At 39.1% G+C, this 23,028-nt stretch overlaps 1 protein-coding gene across 1 annotated transcript in view; it reads left to right on the top strand.

Annotated features, from left to right (window-relative positions):
- The window catches only part of LOC129366670 (golgin subfamily A member 4-like), a 56,088-nt gene that overhangs the window by 6,681 nt on the left and 26,379 nt on the right, over positions 1–23,028 (top strand). Inside the window, exons 4-7 of the mRNA XM_055040643.1 lie at positions 421–819; positions 990–1,246; positions 1,335–1,882; positions 4,062–5,531. Coding sequence (XP_054896618.1) covers positions 421–819; positions 990–1,246; positions 1,335–1,882; positions 4,062–5,531 — 2,674 coding nt within the window. The remainder of the gene's footprint in view (positions 1–420; positions 820–989; positions 1,247–1,334; positions 1,883–4,061; positions 5,532–23,028) is intronic.

Here is a 23,028-nt window from a genome sequence, read left to right on the forward strand (position 1 = left end):
ACGTCTATTTATGATACATTTTCTTTCCCACTCTCGTTTTCTATCTGGCCCCTTAATGGAAATGAGTCGGATGTTCCTGATATACGGGATAAAAACAATGAATCATGAATTATTCTTGTTTTGAATGTAAACAAGAATAAAGAGTAGGATAATTGGTGGTGGAATGATGTCACTCCACCAGCAAAGGGAGATTCTGTGATGTCACAGCCGATGCCGTCAGTGATGTCATCAACGGGAGAATTGTATGTGACACAATTCTGCAAATTGGTCATTGCTTGCAATACCCCTGACTTGTTCAGACGCTCGCAAAGCTCTTTAAGGAAGTTTTCCAAACGACATTTTAGCGAAAGCATTAGGAGAAAAAATGTCTCATCGTTCACCAAGATTCAACTTTGAACTGATTGGACCCCACGGGAGAAGGGAAGCCCAGCAGAACCAGCAAGGCGGGTTCCCCCTGTGCAGCCCAATGCCTCCCACGGGGAGATCGGAAGGCTGAGCTCCCTCCAGGAGATGGAGAGAGCTGGAAGGTACGAAGACCACCAGCGACTGGCCCACCTGGAGGCAGAGCTGGAGCGAGAGAGAGAGAAGAGTAAGGGCCTCCAGGAAGAAATGGAGGCACTTCAGACTTCGTACGAGGAGCTGAGCTCCAAGTACGAAGCTGAAGTAGCTCTGGTGAGGCTGGAGGCCCAAACACAGAAGGATTATGAAGAGGGAATCAAAAACCTGAAAGCAGAGAAGGAAGAGATCATCGAAAACCTGTCAAGAAACATCAACATCATGCGAAAGAGGGAGAAACAGATCCTAAATGAACTTGACCAGGTTTTCTATTCATTTGAGGAGCTGAAACGCAGATATGAGACGGACATCATCTATTTTCAGCAGCAGATTGAGTCGTTCCGTCAGAGGACGGAGCAAAGGAAACCACTCTTTCTAACAGAGTCAAGAAAGGAAAACTTCTGCGGGAAAAAAACTTTTCTTCCCTGCAACAGCAAGTTGCAAAACTGCAGCAGCAAATCACAGCGGAGAGGAAAAGTCATCAAGAGAAGTCAGAGGAGGACCTGGCCATTCTCCATAACATCAGAGCCGAGAATGCCGTCCTCCTGGAAGAGACCAGGCAAGAGATGAACATCCTGCAGGAGAAGGTCAGCAGCTCCCAGGATGACTTGCAGAAGGCTGACAGTAGGTACAAAGAGCTCCTCTGCCGGTACGAGACGGACATCATCCATCTGCAGCAGCAGAATGAGTCGTACCGGCAGAGGATAAAGCAACAGACAATAGCCCTTTCTAACAGAGAGCAGCTACTCCAGGAAAGAACGTTTTGTGCCCTAAAACAGCAAGTTAGAAAACTGCAGCAGCAGATCAATCAGGAGAGAGAAAGTCATCAACAGAAATCCGAGGAGGACGATGCTCCACGCCATCGAAGCCGAGAACGCCGTCCTCCTTGAAAAGACCAGGCAAGAGGTTAAGATCCTGCAGGAGAAGGTCAGCAGCTCCCAGGATGAGTTGCAGACGGCTGACGGTAGGTACAAAGAGCTCCACTGTAGATACAAGACAGACATCACTGATTTGATACAACTAACGGAGCAGTACCAACAGCAGGTGACTTGTCTGCAAAATGACTTGGAGAGAGCCAGCCTGGATCTGTCTGGCTCTTTCCAAGTCATTTCTGACCTGCTGAGACAACAGAAGGATGGTCCCCAAGAGAAGGAGGTAAGTTCTCTAATTCAACTCGACCTGGTCCAAGTTTCCAGCCAAGAGGATTCTTCGGAGGAGGCGCTTTCTGGAGGACCTTGTTCCACCGACCAAGAATCCACGGAGGAGATCCCTGGCGAATCTGGCATGGAAGAGTTGGACCATCCACACACTGACACCATGCAGGAGGGTGAGAAGAAAAAGTCAAAATTTTCAATTTGGAAAAAAATTCGTAACACTCTGCGACTGAAAAAGTAAAACAAAACAAAAGAGTGAAGGCAGTTAGAGAAGGAGCAAGACATGCAAGAGAGACTGAGGACTGGAATCAGACGCAGGAAGGTTGTAGCGTCTGCGTTCGGGGCGCCATGCGACGCTCCGACAGCAGGACGTTTACAGCAGTTACGTTTTTTCCCCAAATTCGATCCCTTCCCCACCAAATTGAAAAAACGTGGGCAGCACGGTGGCGCAGCGGTTAGCGCTGCGTCTTCACAGACCCTCTGTGTGGAGTTTGCATGGTCTCCCCGTGTTTGCGTGGGTTTTCCCCGGGCGCTCCGGTTCCCCCCACATCTCCTAAAACATGCAGGTCAGGTCAGTTGGTCGCTGCAAATCGCCCCCAAAAAGAAACTCCCAACACATTTTACTGTGTTTTATTGCTAACCTTGTCAAATTTAGGTTTCATTTAGGACGTGACTGAAAGGTTTTGTTTGTCAACCTGCGTTTGATTCCCAGTCCTGGGGAATCTGCTGCATGTCTTTTCCTTCTCTCTCCTCCCAATTTCCAAATATTTGGGAGGAGCCTAAAAAACTTAATTTGAGCCTAAAAAACTTAATTAGACCCTAAAAAACTGAAACATTGACTTTATCTCACAAATGGACCCAAAAAAAATCAACTTTTTTCTCTCTCTCCCACAAAATTAACAGATTACTTAACACGCACACACACACCCTTACAAGCATAACCAAGCCTTCCCACCCAATTGAAAAAACGTGGGCAGCACGGTGGCGCAGCGGTTAGCGCTGTGTCTTCACAGAGACCCTCTGTGTGGAGTTTGCATGGTCTCCCCGTGTTTGCGTGGGTTTTCCCCGGGCGCTCCGGTTCCCCCTACATCTCCTAAAACATGCAGGTCAGGTCAGTTGGTCGCTGCAAATCGCCCCCAAAAAGAAACTTACTTAACACACAAACACACACCCACACACACACACACACCCTCCATGGGCTGCCACCTTATCGTGGTGGGGGGGTTTGCGTGTCCCAGTGATCCTAGGAGTTCTGCTGCCCAGTGCAGATGGGTTCTAGGTGAGGGACGAGACCAAGTGCAGCCCAAAGATCCCTTATGATGATACGACCGTTGGAAACAGGGGTTGTTCTCTCCGTACATGAGGTCCCACCCTGGAGCCACCCTGGCCTGGGGCTGGGGCACGTTGGGGAGCCCCTGGTGGCCAGTGGTGGTATGACAATAAAAACCCTTGAATCCCTGAACTATATCAACAATATGTGCACCAAGCAATACATACACTTAGCATTCCACAGATAAATGCTTTTAATCTGGTTAAGAATAATAATTGTACTGTCAATAAATGAGTCCTAATCAATGTTCTTAGTGACCAAGGAACAATAAGGCCTTAATCAGCCCAGAGGTTCAAACTGATGAAACATGAGGATGGAGGCTCTCTATTAAAACATTCCTCACCATCTTCCATGTTCTTTCAGCAAACAGTTGAGACAGAGCTGGTTTTGGTTCCACCACTATTGACCTGCTGCTTTAGCCGCCATTGAAAGTTTTCTTAAAAGTCTGTCTGTCAGTCTGCAGATCATGTGACCAAACCAGAAAACACACTGGAAATATAGATTACAGCATTCTTTGTTTTACCTGGCAGCCATCTTGTAGGCGGTTGCTATGACAACAATAAACAAGCCACAACAATACCGAACATTACAACCGTTGTTTACGTCTATTTATGATACATTTTCTTTCCCACTCTCGTTTTCTATCTGGCCCCTTAATGGAAATGAGTCGGATGTTCCTGATATACGGGATAAAAACAATGAATCATGAATTATTCTTGTTTTGAATGTAAACAAGAATAAAGAGTAGGATAATTGGTGGTGGAATGATGTCACTCCACCAGCAAAGGGAGATTCTGTGATGTCACAGCCGATGCCGTCAGTGATGTCATCAACGGGAGAATTGTATGTGACACAATTCTGCAAATTGGTCATTGCTTGCAATACCCCTGACTTGTTCAGACGCTCGCAAAGCTCTTTAAGGAAGTTTTCCAAACGACGATTTTAGCGAAAGCATTAGGAGAAAAAATGTCTCATCGTTCACCAAGATTCAACTTTGAACTGATTGGACCCCACGGGAGAAGGGAAGCCCAGCAGAACCAGCAAGGCGGGTTTCCCTCCTGTGCAGCCCAATGCCTCCCACGGGGAGATCGGAAGGCTGAGCTCCCTCCAGGAGATGGAGAGAGCTGGAAGGTACGAAGACCACCAGCGACTGGCCCACCTGGAGGCAGAGCTGGAGCGAGAGAGAGAGAAGAGTAAGGGCCTCCAGGAAGAAATGGAGGCACTTCAGACTTCGTACGAGGAGCTGAGCTCCAAGTACGAAGCTGAAGTAGCTCTGGTGAGGCTGGAGGCCCAAACACAGAAGGATTATGAAGAGGGAATCAAAAACCTGAAAGCAGAGAAGGAAGAGATCATCGAAAACCTGTCAAGAAACATCAACATCATGCGAAAGAGGGAGAAACAGATCCTAAATGAACTTGACCAGGTTTTCTATTCATTTGAGGAGCTGAAACGCAGATATGAGACGGACATCATCTATTTTCAGCAGCAGATTGAGTCGTTCCGTCAGAGGACGGAGCAAAAGGAAACCACTCTTTCTAACAGAGAGAAGAAAGGAAAACTTCTGCGGGAAAAAAACTTTTCTTCCCTGCAACAGCAAGTTGCAAAACTGCAGCAGCAAATCACAGCGGAGAGGAAAAGTCATCAAGAGAAGTCAGAGGAGGACCTGGCCATTCTCCATAACATCAGAGCCGAGAATGCCGTCCTCCTGGAAGAGACCAGGCAAGAGATGAACATCCTGCAGGAGAAGGTCAGCAGCTCCCAGGATGACTTGCAGAAGGCTGACAGTAGGTACAAAGAGCTCCTCTGCCGGTACGAGACGGACATCATCCATCTGCAGCAGCAGAATGAGTCGTACCGGCAGAGGATAAAGCAACAGACAATAGCCCTTTCTAACAGAGAGCAGCTACTCCAGGAAAGAACGTTTTGTGCCCTAAAACAGCAAGTTAGAAAACTGCAGCAGCAGATCAATCAGGAGAGAGAAAGTCATCAACAGAAATCCGAGGAGGACGAGGCGATGCTCCACGCCATCGAAGCCGAGAACGCCGTCCTCCTTGAAAAGACCAGGCAAGAGGTTAAGATCCTGCAGGAGAAGGTCAGCAGCTCCCAGGATGAGTTGCAGACGGCTGACGGTAGGTACAAAGAGCTCCACTGTAGATACAAGACAGACATCACTGATTTGATACAACTAACGGAGCAGTACCAACAGCAGGTGACTTGTCTGCAAAATGACTTGGAGAGAGCCAGCCTGGATCTGTCTGGCTCTTTCCAAGTCATTTCTGACCTGCTGAGACAACAGAAGGATGGTCCCCAAGAGAAGGAGGTAAGTTCTCTAATTCAACTCGACCTGGTCCAAGTTTCCAGCCAAGAGGATTCTTCGGAGGAGGCGCTTTCTGGAGGACCTTGTTCCACCGACCAAGAATCCACGGAGGAGATCCCTGGCGAATCTGGCATGGAAGAGTTGGACCATCCACACACTGACACCATGCAGGAGGGTGAGAAGAAAAAGTCAAAATTTTCAATTTGGAAAAAAATTCGTAACACTCTGCGACTGAAAAAGTAAAACAAAACAAAAGAGTGAAGGCAATTAGAGAAGGAGCAAGACATGCAAGAGAGACTGAGGACTGGAATCAGACGCAGGAAGGTTGTAGCGTCTGCGTTCGGGGCGCCATGCGACGCTCCGACAGCAGGACGTTTACAGCAGTTACGTTTTTTCCCCAAATTCGATCCCTTCCCCACCAAATTGAAAAAACGTGGGCAGCACGGTGGCGCAGCGGTTAGCGCTGCGTCTTCACAGAGACCCTCTGTGTGGAGTTTGCATGGTCTCCCCGTGTTTGCGTGGGTTTTCCCCGGGCGCTCCGGTTCCCCCCACATCTCCTAAAACATGCAGGTCAGGTCAGTTGGTCGCTGCAAATCGCCCCCAAAAAGAAACTCCCAACACATTTTACTGTGTTTTATTGCTAACCTTGTCAAATTTAGGTTTATTTAGGACGTGACTGAAAGGTTTTGTTGTCAACCTGCGTTTGATTCCCAGTCCTGGGGAATCTGCTGCATGTCTTTCCCTTCTCTCTCCTCCCAATTTCCAAATATTTGGGAGGAGCCTAAAAAACTTAATTAGAGCCTAAAAACTTAATTAGACCCTAAAAAACTGAAACATTGACTTTATCTCACAAATGGACCCTAAAAAATCAACTTTTTTTCTCTCTCTCCCACAAATTAACAGATTACTTAACATGCACACACACCCTTACAAGCATAACCAAGCCTTCCCACCCAATTGAAAAAACGTGGGCAGCACGGTGGCGCAGCGGTTAGCGCTGTGTCTTCACAGAGACCCTCTGTGTGGAGTTTGCATGGTCTCCCCGTGTTTGCGTGGGTTTTCCCCGGGCGCTCCGGTTCCCCCTACATCTCCTAAAACATGCAGGTCAGGTCAGTTGGTCGCTGCAAATCGCCCCCAAAAAGAAACTTACTTAACACACAAACACACACACACGCACACACACACACCCCCTCCATGGGCTGCCACCTTATCGTGGTGGGGGGTTTGCGTGTCCCAGTGATCCTAGGAGTTCTGCTGCCTAGTGCAGACGGGTTCTAGGTGAGGGACCAGACCAAGTGCAGCCCAAAGATCCCTTATGATGATACGACCGTTGGAAACAGGGGTTGTTCTCTCCGTACATGAGGTCCCACCCTGGAGCCACCCTGGCCTGGGGCTGGGGCACGTTGGGGAGCCCCTGGTGGCCAGTGGTGGTATGACAATAAAAACCCTTGAATCCCTGAACTATATCAACAATATGTGCACCAAGCAATACATACACTTAGCATTCCACAGATAAATGCTTTTAATCTGGTTAAGAATAATAATTGTACTGTCAATAAATGACGTCTAATTGATGTTCTTAGTGACCAGAGGAACAATAAGGCCTTAATCAGCCCAGAGGTTCAAACTGATGAAACATGAGGATGGAGGCTCTCTATTAAAACATTCCTCACCATCTTCCATGTTCTTTCAGCAAACAGTTGAGACAGAGCTGGTTTTGGTTCCACCACTATTAACCTGCTGCTTTAGCCGCCATTGAAAGTTTTCTTAAGTCTGTCTGTCTGCAGATCATGTGACCAAACCAGAAAACACACTATGTGCGTGTGTGTGTGTGTGTATATATATATATATATATATATATATATATATATATATATATATATATATATATATATATATATATATATATATATATATATATGTGTATATATATATATATATATATATATATATATATATATATATATATATATATATATATATATATATATAAATAAATCCCTTCTCACCCACCGCGGGTGATTCTTATCCTCTGAGCTCGGGTCCTCTACCAGAGGCCTGGGAGCTTGAGGGTCCTGCGCAGTATCTTGGCTGTGCCAAGGACTGCACATTTCTGGACTGAGATGTCTGATGTTGTTCCTGGGATCTGTTGTAGCCACTGCTCCAGTTTGGGGGTTACTGCCCCGAGGACCCCGATGACCACAGGCACCACTGTGGTCTTCACCTTCCAGGCCCTCTCCAGTTCCTCCCTGAGGCCCTGGTATTTCTCTAGTTTCTCGTGCTCCTTTTTCCTGATGTTGCAATCACTTGGTATTGCTACATCTACCACAACGGCTTCCTCTGTTGTTTATCCACTACGACAATGTCTGGTTGGTTCGCCATTACCATTTTGTCTGTCTGGATCTGGAAGTCCCACAGGATCTTAGCTCTGGCGTTCTCCACCACCTTTGGGGGTGTTTCCCACTTTGATCTCGGGGTTTCCAGTCCATATTCTGCACAGATGTTTCTGTACACTATGCCTGCCACTTGGTTATGTCGCTCCATGTACGCTTTCCCTGCCAGTATCTTGCACCCTGCTGTGATGTGCTGGACTGTCTCAGGGGCCTCCTTGCACAACCTACACCTTGGGTCTTGTCTGGTGTGGTAGATCTGGGCCTCTATTGCTCTGGTGTTTAGGGCCTGTTCCTGGGCTGCCAGGATGAGGGCCTCTGTGCTGTCCTTGAGTCCAGCTTTTTCCAGCCATTGGTAGGATTTACTGATATCAGCCACTTGGGTTATTTGCTGGTGGTACATCCCATGTAGGGGTTTGTCCTCCCATGATGGTATCTCTGGCACCTCAACCTCCGTTCCCTGTTGTCTGAGACATTCACTGAGCACATTGTCTGTTGAGGCTTTGTCCCTGATGTATTTATGGATCTTAGTTGTTTCGTCCTGGACAGTGGTTCTCACACTCACTAGTCCTCTGCCTCCTTCCTTGCGGCTCGTGTACAGTCTCAGGGTGCTGGATTTGGGATGGAACCCTCCATGCATTGTTAGTAGCTTTCTGGTCTTAATATCTGTGGCTTTTATCTCCTCCTTTGTCCAGCTAATTATTCCAGCAGGGTATCTGATTACCGGCAAGGCATAGCTGTTTATCGCACGTATATATATATGTATATATATATATATATATATATATATATACATATATATATATATATATATATATATATATATATATATATATATATATATATATATATATATATATATATATATATATGTTCGCCATGTCATATATATATATATATACATATATATATATATATATATATATATATATATATATATATATATATATATATATATATATATATATATATATATATATATATATATATATATATATACATGTGTTGTGTGTGTGTGTAGGTAGGTGTGTGTGTGTTTTTTGTTTTTTTTCTTGCTTTTTTTGCATATTGATTATTTTTGTCTAATCACAATTGCTTATCTATCTTTAAAAATTATTAAAAGTTTTCTAATAACGTTTTGAAAAATATATTTTAGAACTGTCTAGGCTTTGAGTTATACTGTAAAACTGTCAAAGTAACCATAATTACTGTCTTAATGTGAGCTTCAATATGTTTGAATACTTGTTTTATTTTCTGAGATGATTTGACTGAAATGTTTATCCTCACCGCATATCTTTGCTTCTGTTTTGGCTTTTCCACACACAGTCACTGATGGCCTCAAAGTCGACCCGTGGCATCATGTCTGGAATAAATTGTTAAAATTCCTCTGTACCAACAAATTGAATCTTGGATCGAATCCATCTAAATCACAATGTGGTACTGCAAATCAGTTCAATCTCGCATTTCAAGCATGTTCGCCATGTCAAGTTTAAAAATTAATTTGTGAGCCATCAAGCTGGCAAAGACTTTGACGGTTTCTGAATCAATCTGAGGGTATGGAATGTAAATATGAGTTGACTATTGTACCGATTATATAACACAAAATAGGTGTATTTGTTCACTATAATAAAATATAGTTTTATCTGACCCTCACCGAACCATTCGGTGAGAGTTATACCTGTCTATTTGGAGCTTTTTTTGTCATGTAATCTTATTAAATTATGCAAGTAAATTGTCAAACATTATGACTTCTCTTGTTTAACATTTGTTGTGTTATTAATCTAATGCAAAAGGGTTGTAATGTAACCCTTTTGCACATAGATTATGTAATCATTGTAGCTGTGATTGTCATAGGATTTAGTGGCGTTCCACCACTCCTCAGTGCCTTTGTAGATGAAAATGGATACTTTTTGTGAATTAATATTCTTTTAAATTTCATATTAAAGCTTTATTTGACTATTTTTGTCAATGCACAAATGCCATCGCTTAGCCACCGGAGCACACAGAAACAGAGGAAAAAAAAATAAATAAATACGCAGAAAAATTACCAGTATACCTATACAAATAATAATATATTGTTACTGATGCTGATCAATCTGATGGCCAATAGGAAGCAACTATTCCTGAATCTGGCTATTCTACAGTGGATGCTTTAGTAATCAAGTTTGCTCTTTAGTTCTGCTAAATAAATAAAAATACATGTATAGTGTAGGTGTAATTTTGTATAAATATAATTTCCTAGAGGTTTATATTTGTTCAGAATCAGAGGAGTACCAATTCATTCTTAATTTGTAAATGCACAGTCCTTCATCAGTTTGAAGACTTTATTCAGGACTTCTTTAAGGCTTCAGACGTTCATGTGATGCATTTTTGTTGTAGTTCGTAAGTTGTGATGGATTAAAACATTAAAACAAGATATTTGATTTTTTTTTTCTGAACAGTGTCACTCTGCCAAGTTTCTAACTCATATACTTCATATATCCTTTTTATAGCAATGTCATAAAGTTTAATAGTCATATTCAATAAATGCCTTTCAGACGTTTTATTTCATGAGGTTCATTATACTATTTCTAAATAAAAATACCAAACATCAGCAGTATTTTACAGTCGATGTTTACTCACAGTCCTGCAGTTTTGCTCCCAAAACCATTATCATGATTATATCTTGACAAAGGCCAAAATGATGACTAACCCTAACCCTAACTGAATATTAGACAGCTGAATTCTAAATTTTAAGAAATGTCAGATATATAGCTACATGTTTACCTTTTACTAGATAGAATGTTTTATCAGCAGCTACATTTTCTTCAAAAATGGTCATATTATCAACTCCTATTACCATCTATATGCTAAGTGAATAAGGTGTAGGATGTTGAGACATCTGGCAGCACTTTAGAATCGACTGAACTCCTCCACTCGTTCCCCAAAGGCAGTGCTCATGAAGACAGTGACAGACTTGTTTCAAATCAAATTTTTCATATATCCCTCATGAGTTACTGTTATAAATGGCGTAGGAGGGAAGAAAACTGCAGACATTTTCATGTTTCAACAAATGGATTTCAGTTGTCATGCAGTTCTACACCACTAGAAATATACATGTCATAATTAGCATATCAAATTTCTGCTGACATTTAGCCAAGTCAGGTTAATGCCTCCTATTACATTACAAGTTCAAAAATGTATGAAATGTATTTTATTGCATTTAATCTTTCTCTCATTTACTAACAAAATGTTCAGCATATTTGTGAAGCACAACCAAAACTGTGATTTTTTTTAAAACATTTTTTCAAATAAAAATCTAGAAATGAATGTGTAGTTGTTTACTTTACTGTAATGAAATGTAGTGTTATCTGACTCTCTTGAGAAGTTTCCAAATTAGTAAACAAAAAAATAAAAAATAAAACAGAAACAACCAGAAAATTAATGGAAACTGTGAGGGAATATTAAGAAAACTCCTTTATTAAAAGAAAACGGTTTAATACAGAGCAACATGGAAGAAAACCTTTCAAACGTGACAAAAGACTTGACTGAAACAGAGATAGTTTAGATCAAAGTGAACAATAGAATCTGATAGATTGATCAATCAAAGTCCAGACATAAACCCCACTGAGAAGCTGTCTTAATTTTTAGTCCCTAGTGATGCATGATTAATAGAGAAATACAAGCAATAGCTTCTGCAGTGGAAGATGTTTGAATAACACACTGTAAAATGGAGGCTGATCATACTTCCAAGAAAAATCTTAAAGTTTTATTTGAAGAAAATATTGAAAGATGTCATTTTACTTCAGCATCAACATCATGCAGTATTTTGCATTGGTCTGCGACACAAACTCTCAAGAAAATACATCAAAATCTGAGATTGTAACATAATGAAAAATTGAAGTGTTAAGGGGTATGAATACTTTTTTTATTGTATATTCATTAATCAGACAATAAGTTAAAAAAAATCCCCCTTTACAATTTTGAAGCACTTTTAACATGGTTAAAGAAGCTACTGCAGCTCTCAATGCAGAGGTCCTGCGGTGTAGGTGAGAGTCCAAAAGGATTTTGTGCTCCAGCTGATGGAGGTCAGCAGAGTGTGAATGCAGAGTCTGCTTTGGGCCCCAGCAGGCTCTTAGCAGCAGCCCCTCTGTAAACACAGGATCAGCTTTCTGTGAACCAGATGGAATTCTGAGGATATTCTCCTTTGGCAATGGGCCACAGCATGTGTTGTAGTGTGTGAGCGCGTCTATGTTTGTGTGTCAGGATTGTACCCACACTTCCCTATTTGCGCCTGGACCTTTCCACTTGTTTAACTTCCAGCTGCTCTGTCACCTTCCGCTTAGCTTTGGTTAAATCGTCTGTTTTCACATGAATGCAAGCTTTACGTTTCCTGTAGCTGACAGGCGACCAGACCTCCCTTTATTTAGAGGATGATATTTTGTATGTGGCCCATTTTGTATCATCCTCTAACTTTCAGTCACTTCTCTTTAAAGATTTGTGTCGCACTTTACCCATTGCTTGCATGTATTAAAGATATTCCTTTCATGTATGTGTAATTTGCCTTCTGCAATCTGATTTCCACATGTGATTTTTCCTCTGTAGTTGATGAACAAATGATAGTATGTCAGCAGGAGTTTCTACATGCTTCAAAAATGCCTTGTTCTCATCAAGTTAAATTACATCTTTTCTTTGTTCTATGGCACTGTCTTGCTCAGTGTCCTCTTTGTCCTTCATTTCATACACGAGGTTCAGATGAAAAGAAAATTTACCTTTCACTGAAGTGAAAACTCTGCTCTGTTTTCCTCATGATTTTTTCCAGAGCATTTTCTTATTTAGCTTAATCAATATCCTGATAAATGTGGAAACAAAATTGATTGAGAGGAGGAAGAAACTGCCAAATACCTCCGAGAGAATAAATACTCTTCAGTATTACAAATTATTAAAGTCTATTTATATTTCTCCAATTTTCTTGTTTTTCTTTCATCTTATTTGCTTTTATTTGCTTTTGACATCAGTGATCACTCTGAAAATGAATGAAATGATTTTTTTTTTTTTTTAGCTACTGCATGCACAGCTAGTCATAACTAAACCCTTAAGAAAAAAAATATAAGGTATACAGGTATGCCAGCAAGTGGGGAAAAAATATGTTTTGGATAAAAAATGTATTTATTTTTTGGTCTGGACTAAAGAAATTATAATTTCCACAAAAAGATCAAATTTTTTTCTGGAAGGTGTTCATGGAAGTCAACATAACTTCTGTCACAGTATTCTTTAGTTAATGCTTATTACTGTTACTGACTCACACTTGGATAAACTTTTCCTTGTTAATCAGTCAACATCATTTGACTCTATTACTGTTCAGTAAACAGCAGAGTTCATTGTCAACTCTGAAAAATATATTTCTGTCGCAAGTAAAGGAAAAGAAACACTTTCCCACATTTTCAAAAAAAAGGTTTTGACTCTGCATTGGAACTGATGCTGCATCTGCATGTTTCATCATCAACAGAGCAACTGAAGAAGTGGTTTTCACTTTGTTAAATACTCCTTCTAATCTTCTTCTTACTGCATTTCTGTTCTAATGAAAAAACTAAATAGCATAATCCCCTACATGCGTGTTTATTGAATCAGACACTTAAAAAAAGCAATAGGAACAAAAGCGTAAGGTCAGAATTTGGACTCCAAACCGTCTTGCTGCAAGGGTGAAAGTTTCTCTTCTCAAACTAATTTTTTCTTTAGATGTTTCCTTTACTTGTTATAATAAATTGGATTCATCTGTAGTCTGAGAAGTTTGATCATGGGTACATTATGCTTGGGGAAGCACTTTTTGGGGAAACTAATGAAGATCATCTTAAAGCACAAAAATGTTCTTTCTATAGTTTAGTGGTAAAATCTTTCATCTGCTGAGTGTCTGACATGTTTGGGTGCAGAGAATTTTAAGTAGGGTAAATAATTTAAATACCACAGAGCTTTGGATCCTGCTTAAAAAATAGGGCTGCCTTTCTTTCAGAAAATAATTGTATTTTCCAAGATTGCTTAAAGCAGCCACATATTTTTGTTTTTGTTTTGTCTTGCCGTACAATAGTCATTTCTCTCTAGGTTTGCCTCACTGTTTTCTATAGTTTATTACAGTAAACAAATGTTCAAAATAGTTTGAGAGTGAGAGTCCAAAAGGATTTTGTGCTCCAGCTGATGGATGAAGCAGAGTGTGAATGCAGAGTCTGTTTTGGGCCCCAGCAGGCTCTTAACAGCAGCTAAGAGCCATTCAAAATAGTTTGCAGCCATCAATAGCTGGCTGCTCAAGTTTTCCTCAAAATTGAAAACTGCAAAATTAAGACCAAGTTTTGCTTTATTATTGAGAAAAACACAACAGCGCACATTCAGGTGCACAACACCTCATCGTGGTCAAACAGCACAATTCTGCTGCTGGGAAAATGTTTCTGCACAGGAAATCTGGTCAGAGGTGATGGATTATAGTTCAGACCTTAATGCTATAGACCATGATAAATCTATGGTCTATAGCATTAAATCCCCATCCAAAATATGCACTGAAATTTGTAACAATGTTCAAGTGGAATTTTAAAAAATCGCAAGGTACTGTAATTAGCAAACTGTTGAGTTGTCTGCTCTCTGATTGACCTTGAATAATTGTTTCTTCAATTTTAATCATTTATTTTTGATATTTAAAAAAAAAGGATGTGGCACGACTTACATGCTGCAGACTTTTGTAAAGTTTAGTAATTATCTTATATTTTGTTATTTTTGAGAAAACAAGTAGGTTGTCACTCTGAAACTTGTCATTATGCCGTGATTATGTCATTAAGCAGACTGGAAAGAAAAAAAGAGATAGAGACAAATGTCTCTCTAGTGTGAAATTCAAACACTTTCCATCTGTTCAAAAAACATTATTTATTCCAGCATCACTCAGTAAAGATAACACATCTTTACTGACGTGTTAGTAAAGACACATCAGTGTCTTTACTAAAGGACACTAAAGGAAACACTAAAGGAAACTGTGAGAGAAAAAAGGACTTAATACAGACATGAATTGAATCCAGTACAGCAAAGTTTCTATGTTTTATCTTTATGAGCTTTCAAATGGAACATGCTGGACATTGAACTGATGGCAACAAAGAGTCAGAAATGTTAGCCGTGCTTATGGTGAAAACTGCTGCACAAGTCGTGTCAGACAGTAGGTGATGTCTTCTAATAAGCAGAGACAGACTCTTCACAGCAGGAGAGGCAAAAATAAACATTTGAATAGTTTTAAGACTTTATTTTTATCTTATTGTCAATCAAAATTGCAATTGGCTAAACTACATATGTGCACGTGAAAGGATTTAAATAACTGCAGATCCAAATTGTTCTGGTCGTTGCTCTGGACTTTGTACCTGTTGTGACCTTTCTCAGAACTTTGTTTCACCTGCATTTCAATTCATCCCAAAGAGCTCCTGCAAGACCATTATTCCAAAAGAAAAAATGAATTTTAAAGAATTTATGAAAGCACATTTTCTCATGGCACTCAGAAGTGATATTCAGAGCCTGCCTCACAGATGATTTCCATCTAGATTTTAACAGCCATTCACACCAGAACTTCCAAAGTATACGAGATCTCGAAAGCACTTCAGGCCTCTGTTTTTGGCTTTTTCAGCACACATCTGTGAGTGCATTGCACTGATACAGTATGACACACAGGTCAAAGAAATCTGGCAGTCTCCTGCCAGAATCAGTGTATGTGTGTCAAAGGGGTTTTATTTGATTATTGTTGGTTTTTATCTGCACTTACAGCTGTGCTAGCTTTGATAAAGCAAAGACGTAAAGCTTTTCGACGTGTAATTGTCCTCTGCCTCTGTGGAGAAGATAACTTTGAGTCGAATGGAGCTGAGTGAAGTGGCTTTCTTGCAATAAGCCGTTATCTTTATTTTTTTTTTCCTTCCAAAGCAGACGTTCATATATTTTCTCTTCTGACGCAGAAAGATTGTGGAATGTTCAACTCTTTGAGTCACAATCCCAGATGTCAAAAGTAGAGGGAGGAAAACTCTCAGTTGCACAAAGTGGCAACCCTTAAATGCTATAGGGAATAAAACCTAGACTGAAGTTGTAAAGTCAAGATTTATTTATATTATGTGCTTTCAAATTTCCTTCCGACATGAACTTTCTTGCCAGGTTTTCATGTGGTTTTAATAACCTCTGACAACAAAGTTAACTTTGCAAGCTAAAAGTACAAGAAAAATTATGCTTGGTGAAAAGTTAAAGAAAGAAAGATAGAAAGAAGGGAGAAACCTTTTTTGGTTGTATTTTAATTACACCAGACATGTACACTTTGTAAGAAAGGGAAAGTGATTGTAAGAGAGCATGTAACTGGGTATTGGCAAGGTTATACTGAGAATTGAAAGTTTCATAACTAATATGATGGATTTGTTTTGTTGAGTGGTTTGTTGATCTTTGAATTAATATGTTTCCGAGAGTCCATTCATGTGTGAAATAACCAATTTGTACTCATTTGAGTAATTTTTCTTAACTTTGTATTTGCATTATTATCAGCTTGCTAGCTCTATAAATGTGTGCATTTATTGAGTCATTTCATATATGAGTAAGTTTCTGTTCCCAATCCTGCTCTTATTTTGTGTAAGCGTACACAATGCTCTTGAAAGGAAACATTTATTTTTTTCTGATGGGGAAAAAAATGTAGCCACAATGACACATTCCCAAACTTTTTCCATAGTGCCTCAAAGTAATTCAGCTCACAATGTTTTATTTCAGATATCCAAAGATTAGAAAAAATGCTTGTTTGCAAATGTATGCTTTAACTCTTAAAGCACATTGTGGTCAAGCATTTAGTCTTCTATGGTAAATATTTTGCTTTAATTATACTAAAATTAAAAAGGGGGTACGGCTAGCCCAAATTAGTGTAACGCCCCATTTGGCCAATCCAAAAGAAGACCTGGAACAACAACGGTCTAATCCTGACCATTTTGCATGTTTAGTAACTTTCTAAAATAAAAATATGAAGCTTTCCTCGTGCAAATTGTCATTAAAAATTGAATTCATATGCTGTTGAGTGACTTTATTTTCAGATTTTAATAAAATGTTCTCCATAGTTGAATAGTTCTGAAAGGGTACATTCTAGCCAAGGTGCCAGAATGCCATTATATATCATGTTCTATACAAGTTAATATATAAAAATGCCCTCTTTAAATGAAACAAAACTTTTTATGTTGCCTGGCAAAGAAAAAACACATGATGGAGAATTTGTGGGGTCACAGAACAAAGCATGTGGACATAAAAATGCAAGATCAATCTGACAGCTTTCAGGAATTTTTGTAAGGCTTGGTTGGTAAATATTTAAAAAACAATGTTTGACATGCTGACAGACTTCTAATGAAGGAGATTGAAGGATGCAAGTGAATTAAATCATGCATTCTGATTTTAGGATAAACACTGCATACATCCCAGGTAATTGCATCTTATTCATTGCTTACACTATTTCCCCCTTACAAGAGAAAAAGTCAAATCGGTCAAATTAGTTGGATGAAGAATAAATAAATTACTCGGATATGAATTCATTCTCCAGCTGTTACACATAATTTATTCATGATTTGAAGCCCATGTTGATTGTAAACACTAAGGTAATTTATTTTCCATTCTTATTGAAAATAGTTCATTTATTTATTTATTTTTTTATGCTAATTTGAGGATTGTAGCACGGGTCCAAGCAGCTTACGCACATCTGAACAAGAAGTGCAACAAATGTCCTCACATGGTTTCTAACAGTGGCTGCATGTCAGCTTGGATGGTTCTCTGAGTGAACAAAAACGGCAGCATGACCAAAATACCCCAAGTTTACTAAGCCCCTGATTTCAGCCAGAACAAACTATCAATATGAAAAGTCTCATCTCAAAGAAATGTGTCCTTTGATTACTATTCACACTGAAATCATTTTTTTTTTACTTTGGGGACTAAATTGCAAATTAATTATGACTTATAGAATAATAAATGTTACTGGATGGAAAGTGTTAAACCATGAAGTGTTGATTTAAGCTGTGAGCCATCAGTCTTTTGATTCAGCTCCTGTTGTGAACCCGACCTCACAATGTAAAGGTGCAAGGAAGGTCACTGAAACCGTTTGAGTGAGTCATTTATAAATCCTAGTGTATTTTTTCAGATTTCAATCTTTCGAAAATCAAGAGTAAACTGATCCTGTCATGTTTAGTCATTTTAACAATAACATTTAGATACTACAGTAATATTTCTATTTTGTGTCTTGAGTTGCTGTCTTATGTGTCTTGCAGTTAAATAAGTGCTTTCAATTCACGCTTCAATTGCTTCATTCTTGCTAGCAGAGCTACACTGTGGGAGCACGTTGTCTCTGGCGCTTTTCAAATCACTTAGCAGCTAGTGCACTCTGTAAGCACAATGTACAATGTATTACAGAGCCATTAATTTCTTTTTTTTTGTGTTCATGTGATGTTTCAGCAGCTCTTGCATAAAAGCATTTGTTGTGATCACAGTGGTTTGAGGCTCTCATGCTTTGTCTCTCTTTGTCTTCCAATTTGTTTCTGTGCCAGATTGCTCCACTTTCCCTTTTTTTTCATATTTGGGTTGTGTTTTGGTGTAATCGTTTCCCTGAAAAAGAAGTGATGGGTCTGACTGTGAAATCAACTAGTTAGGGAAACGGGAAGATTGCACTTTGTGACTTGGGCAAAGGCAGAAGAAAAAAAATAAAATAAAAGCAAATTGTTTCAGTCTAAATGAACATTGTGGTATGAGGGCTGCAGTTTCTACATGGCTGCAGTTTCTGTACAAAAGCGCAGGCTCCCCTCAGCGTCTCAGCTGGACGGTTCATGGTGCTTGCAAGAGTGCCAACTGACCAACTGGACTGTGACAGAAATTTGTGAGAACCCATGGAAACAAAATCGTCCATTGTTCCCTTAAAACATGAACTGTCTCTGATGAATTTTTGTCCAACCTCTGGAGCTTACAACACAATGGCCTCTGAAAGAATGCTGCTTTCAAAAAATGCAGCTCCTCTGTGACAGAAAGAATCTTGAATAAGTGTGGCTACAACCTGACCGGGAGTCATTAAAGGGTTAAGTATGTGTTGGACTAGTGTGAGAAATGTATGTGCAATGCATTTCTGTGGTAAATGCAAGCAATTTTACTTCATTTTGACATCTTTTTTTATTCCATGTGCATTAGCATTTTATAAATAGTGTTAATTAAGATGAATAACACTAATCTCATAAATGTATTACATTATTATTGTAATAAAAGTACATTAACAACAATAATTTTGATTTATTCTCTCTTTTTTTCCTTGGCAGATATATCACCGAGCTATATCTTTTGCTCGCTGTTGAATGGCCCACCATCCTCCTCACACATGAGGAAAAGTGAGGTTATAACTTGTGGAAGCTTCACCCTGAAATGTGGGTACTGCAGATATGCTGGGCTACCTTTGGTGGGTAGTGATGGCAATTATTTTTGAGTTTGATGAAGCAGAACTAGCAATGAGAATGTTTACCCTGAATGAGAGTGGCAGAGGAAGTAAATAAACCATGATAACGACCCCTCTGTGCTTGCACGGGAAAGCAGGAGTGTTACATTTGCCCATTCACAGGAAGTGTGTGAGTTCTATTAAGCTCTTGGGGGCTTTTTTTGCAACGTCATTGTACAGTACTGTCTCAGATCTGTAACGCCCTTGTTAACCCTGCTGTGCTTCAGACTCACCCCATCAAGCCTCAGCTTCAAAGGGCCAGCAGGACTTTGTTGCCCCACCAGATTGCTCAGCTTGGTTGCGATGATCAAGCTTTCAGCGTTAATACGCTCCAAATGAATTCCTTTTTTCACCTTGTGTCTCTAAAGTCCTTTTCTCAAAACACTTGAAGCTGTGGGTTTACCAGCAAGACTAAGGTGGTAAGGAGTGGTAAAGCAAACCCATCTCTTTTACCTCTGAGCTGCCAAGCAAAATATCATCTCTGTCAGAGTGAACTATTTTTGCAGCTTCGCTGTGTGATGTGGTGATAGATGCAGGGCTATGTGACTTTGGACAAAGTGATACCAGGGCCACTGAGGTGTGGTGTGTTAGGCACATCATTTCTTACAATTAACACACATTAAACGGGTCAAGGTGAAGTGCACCCACACATCTCATTTAGTGTTCTTTAATTATAAATGTTCACAAAGTGATCTTTAATCTTGTTTATCCATGGAAAAGTAAGAAATATTATACCACTTATAAATGAACTTATTTTCATTTTTAAACAAAAATATCACTAAAATACATTTTGATGCTGAGGACACCAACTGATGGTAGGTTTTTATCCATTTGCCTTAAATACCATAATTGGCCTGCATCTTTTAGCTTGTATCGGTCTCTGATATCAGTATGAGGGAGATGTGCCTCCCTCCCATCCTTCAGCTGTGAGATGTTTGAGTTTCTCTTTAAGTATACAGTCCATTTGTAGTCTCTCCATATAATCTCAACATTAGAATCAGTCCTTTGTAGACTTAATGGTATGCTTTGGGTCACTGCCATGTTGCAGGTTTCTGCCTTGTTTTTTGTTGTTGTTTTGTTCCCATATTATCCTTTAGCTTTCTCTGATACAGTGTAATTCATTTTGCATTCTATGATGAAGAGCTACCCATTTGACTATGACACTTTCATCTTTGTGCTTCAAAACTACCTTACGGTTCCTTTTCTGGAATGCTGTGTACAGTTTATAATGATTGTGTATTTCAGATTTCAAATAATTTAACTACAATCTTATCTGTATTATTATGCAGGTAAGAGTTTTTAGAATTGCATTACACACCATATTTAGAGCATACAAGACTAAAAAGCAGTGTGTTATGTGTCAAAACAAGACCCCAATCCATAGGTTCTCTTTAATTCCTTTTGCTAATTATGACCAAGATTTACTTAGTCACGCATAATCATAAGTTATTCTGTTTTATTTGGAAACCTGAAGAAAATGTGTGAAATATATTTCAAATGTCTTGGCAAACACTTTGCATCATTGTAAATCATTCACAGGGTTCAATATTCATTAGTATCAGTGCTCTAGGACTTTTTGATTTGCAGTAGAGAAGGTTCCAGAAAATCTATCTCTGCCTGCTCTTCCCTATTGACGGACATAAAAACGTCTTCATACTTTAGACAGTCTAAATTATGATTTTTTATGTCAAAGCTGTGGGGGGAAAAAACCCTTGCAAGCAAAATAAATTATTAGACAACCAATGCGCCCAATCATTCCCCCATGCTAGAATTTCAAACAAATAAACCAACCATTGCTGACCCTGCAACATAACAGCTTGGTACAGATTTATAACATTAGTGCAATAAAATATATCAGCTTTTTTATTTTATTTATTTTATTTTTTTTTTTAAGGATTTGCAGTTCTTCTCTCTGGATGTGTTATGGCTTCTGGCAGTGAATTGTAGCAATGTTATGCAAATGTTAAATCAAATATCAATTTTTATTGATATTTATGCGCAGACGTACAAATGGAGGCGCTACAAACACAAACAGTTTTTTTTATAACCTGGGGTTATTGTCTCTCCTCTGCCAATGATATTCAGTTTTTTATTTTTCACTCAACACAAGTGCAACAGCAATATATGTTGATTTATTCACAAGTAAGCCTCATTCAACTAATTTGAAATCTTGTCATTCATCACATTTTTGTCAAATAGAAAATATTCAACATACTGATCAAGAAATAAACATATATGATTTGTATTATAATTATTTACAGCAGATTTTGCCTTATGCTGTAACTTTTATTTCAAACTCAAGGTCCAAACAAAAACCAAAAGCAGAACAAAATGCATAACAATCAAGCAAACACACACATCCACAACTATCCAAAAATAAGATTAGATCCTATTAATATCCAAATCACCTAAAATGTAATCACAGACTGTAGACGTGTCTCCACAGCTGTGGCCCCAAGCCCCAATGTAGAGCTTGGGGGTTTGGGATTACTAAGGCTCATCTGATTATGTACAGTTATATTTAAAATGTCTTACCACAATTAAATGAGCAGCTTTATACATAATAGTCCAATACAATTCTGCAAATCTCTAAGGTAAAAGGTTCAATAATTTTCATTTTAAATACCATATAGTTTCATATTCAGAAATGTCCAGAAGAAGGAAACCTCTGCAATCAGTGCAGTGTTTTTAAACCCTTTCACCAAACACCTTAGCAGATAAATAAAGTCACCTGAGATTCACAATGAAAGAAATGTTCTTAATTAGCAACATTGTTTGGGTGGAAAGATGTGGAAAATGGGATGGTGTGGCAGACTGTTTCCTCTTCCTGTTATGGGTGAAGAGAGATGCAAAGGAGAACTGAGCAGCAAAGCTCACGTCACATGAATTCACAAATTTTTCTTCCAAAATATTTCCTCTTGGGCATCCTGTCCACAAAAATATTGTATATATTTGTATTTCACATAGAATATAAAATGCATTAGTATTACCATGTTGTAGGTTTATATATGTATGAAAAACCAAGGCCAAACAAAGAACATGCTTCAATCACTTCCAGACATTTGTTGTTTTGCTGTCTGCCAAACTATTTTAATCTACCTTCATCAGCATATAATGTGTGTAAGGGTTCAATCAAATCAGTCATGCTATCATAAATCTCACCCTGATTTCTCACTAATGAGACTGGAAACAGCTGCTCACAAATGCTTTTTGTGAATAATAGATGTGGTGAGTTGGTGCTTTCTCCTCTTATAGTCTTGTAACTTTCGTCAGATCCAGACTGCATTAGCTGGAAAGAAGAAAGGACAATTCTGAAAAGGCTTCTGGTGATATTTCTACAAGTGGAAGTGGACTTTATCTAAAAGTGAAAGAAAATCAATGCCAATCAGGCACAAACAACTAAAATATTGTTTTGCAATCTCTGAACATCCACAGTTCTTTCTATTATAGATGATATGTTCTTTTAGGTGATGATTGTTTCATACAATCATACAGATTGTATGATTGTTATCTTAACAGTATATTTCACAGTATTCATATTAAACTCTTAATTTTTCGTAATGCTGCAAGTGACTTTCCACAGAAATAGTATATTATCAGTAATTATATTCTGCATAATTGGTTCACGTTATTTTATGTTCACAACCTATTGTTAGAATCAGAATTTCATTGATTAGAAAGGTGAGATTATTTACTGGTATACATGACATATTTGAAGAAAATGGTTCACTTTGAACTGAAATCCCAAAGCAATTTCTATTATGCCAAATATTGATATCTATTCATTCATGTCCAATGTGTTAGAT

Source organism: Poeciliopsis prolifica, unplaced genomic scaffold (genome assembly GCF_027474105.1).
Source record: "Poeciliopsis prolifica strain line A6 unplaced genomic scaffold, Auburn_PproV2 SCAFFOLD015, whole genome shotgun sequence".
NCBI lineage: Eukaryota > Metazoa > Chordata > Actinopteri > Cyprinodontiformes > Poeciliidae > Poeciliopsis > Poeciliopsis prolifica.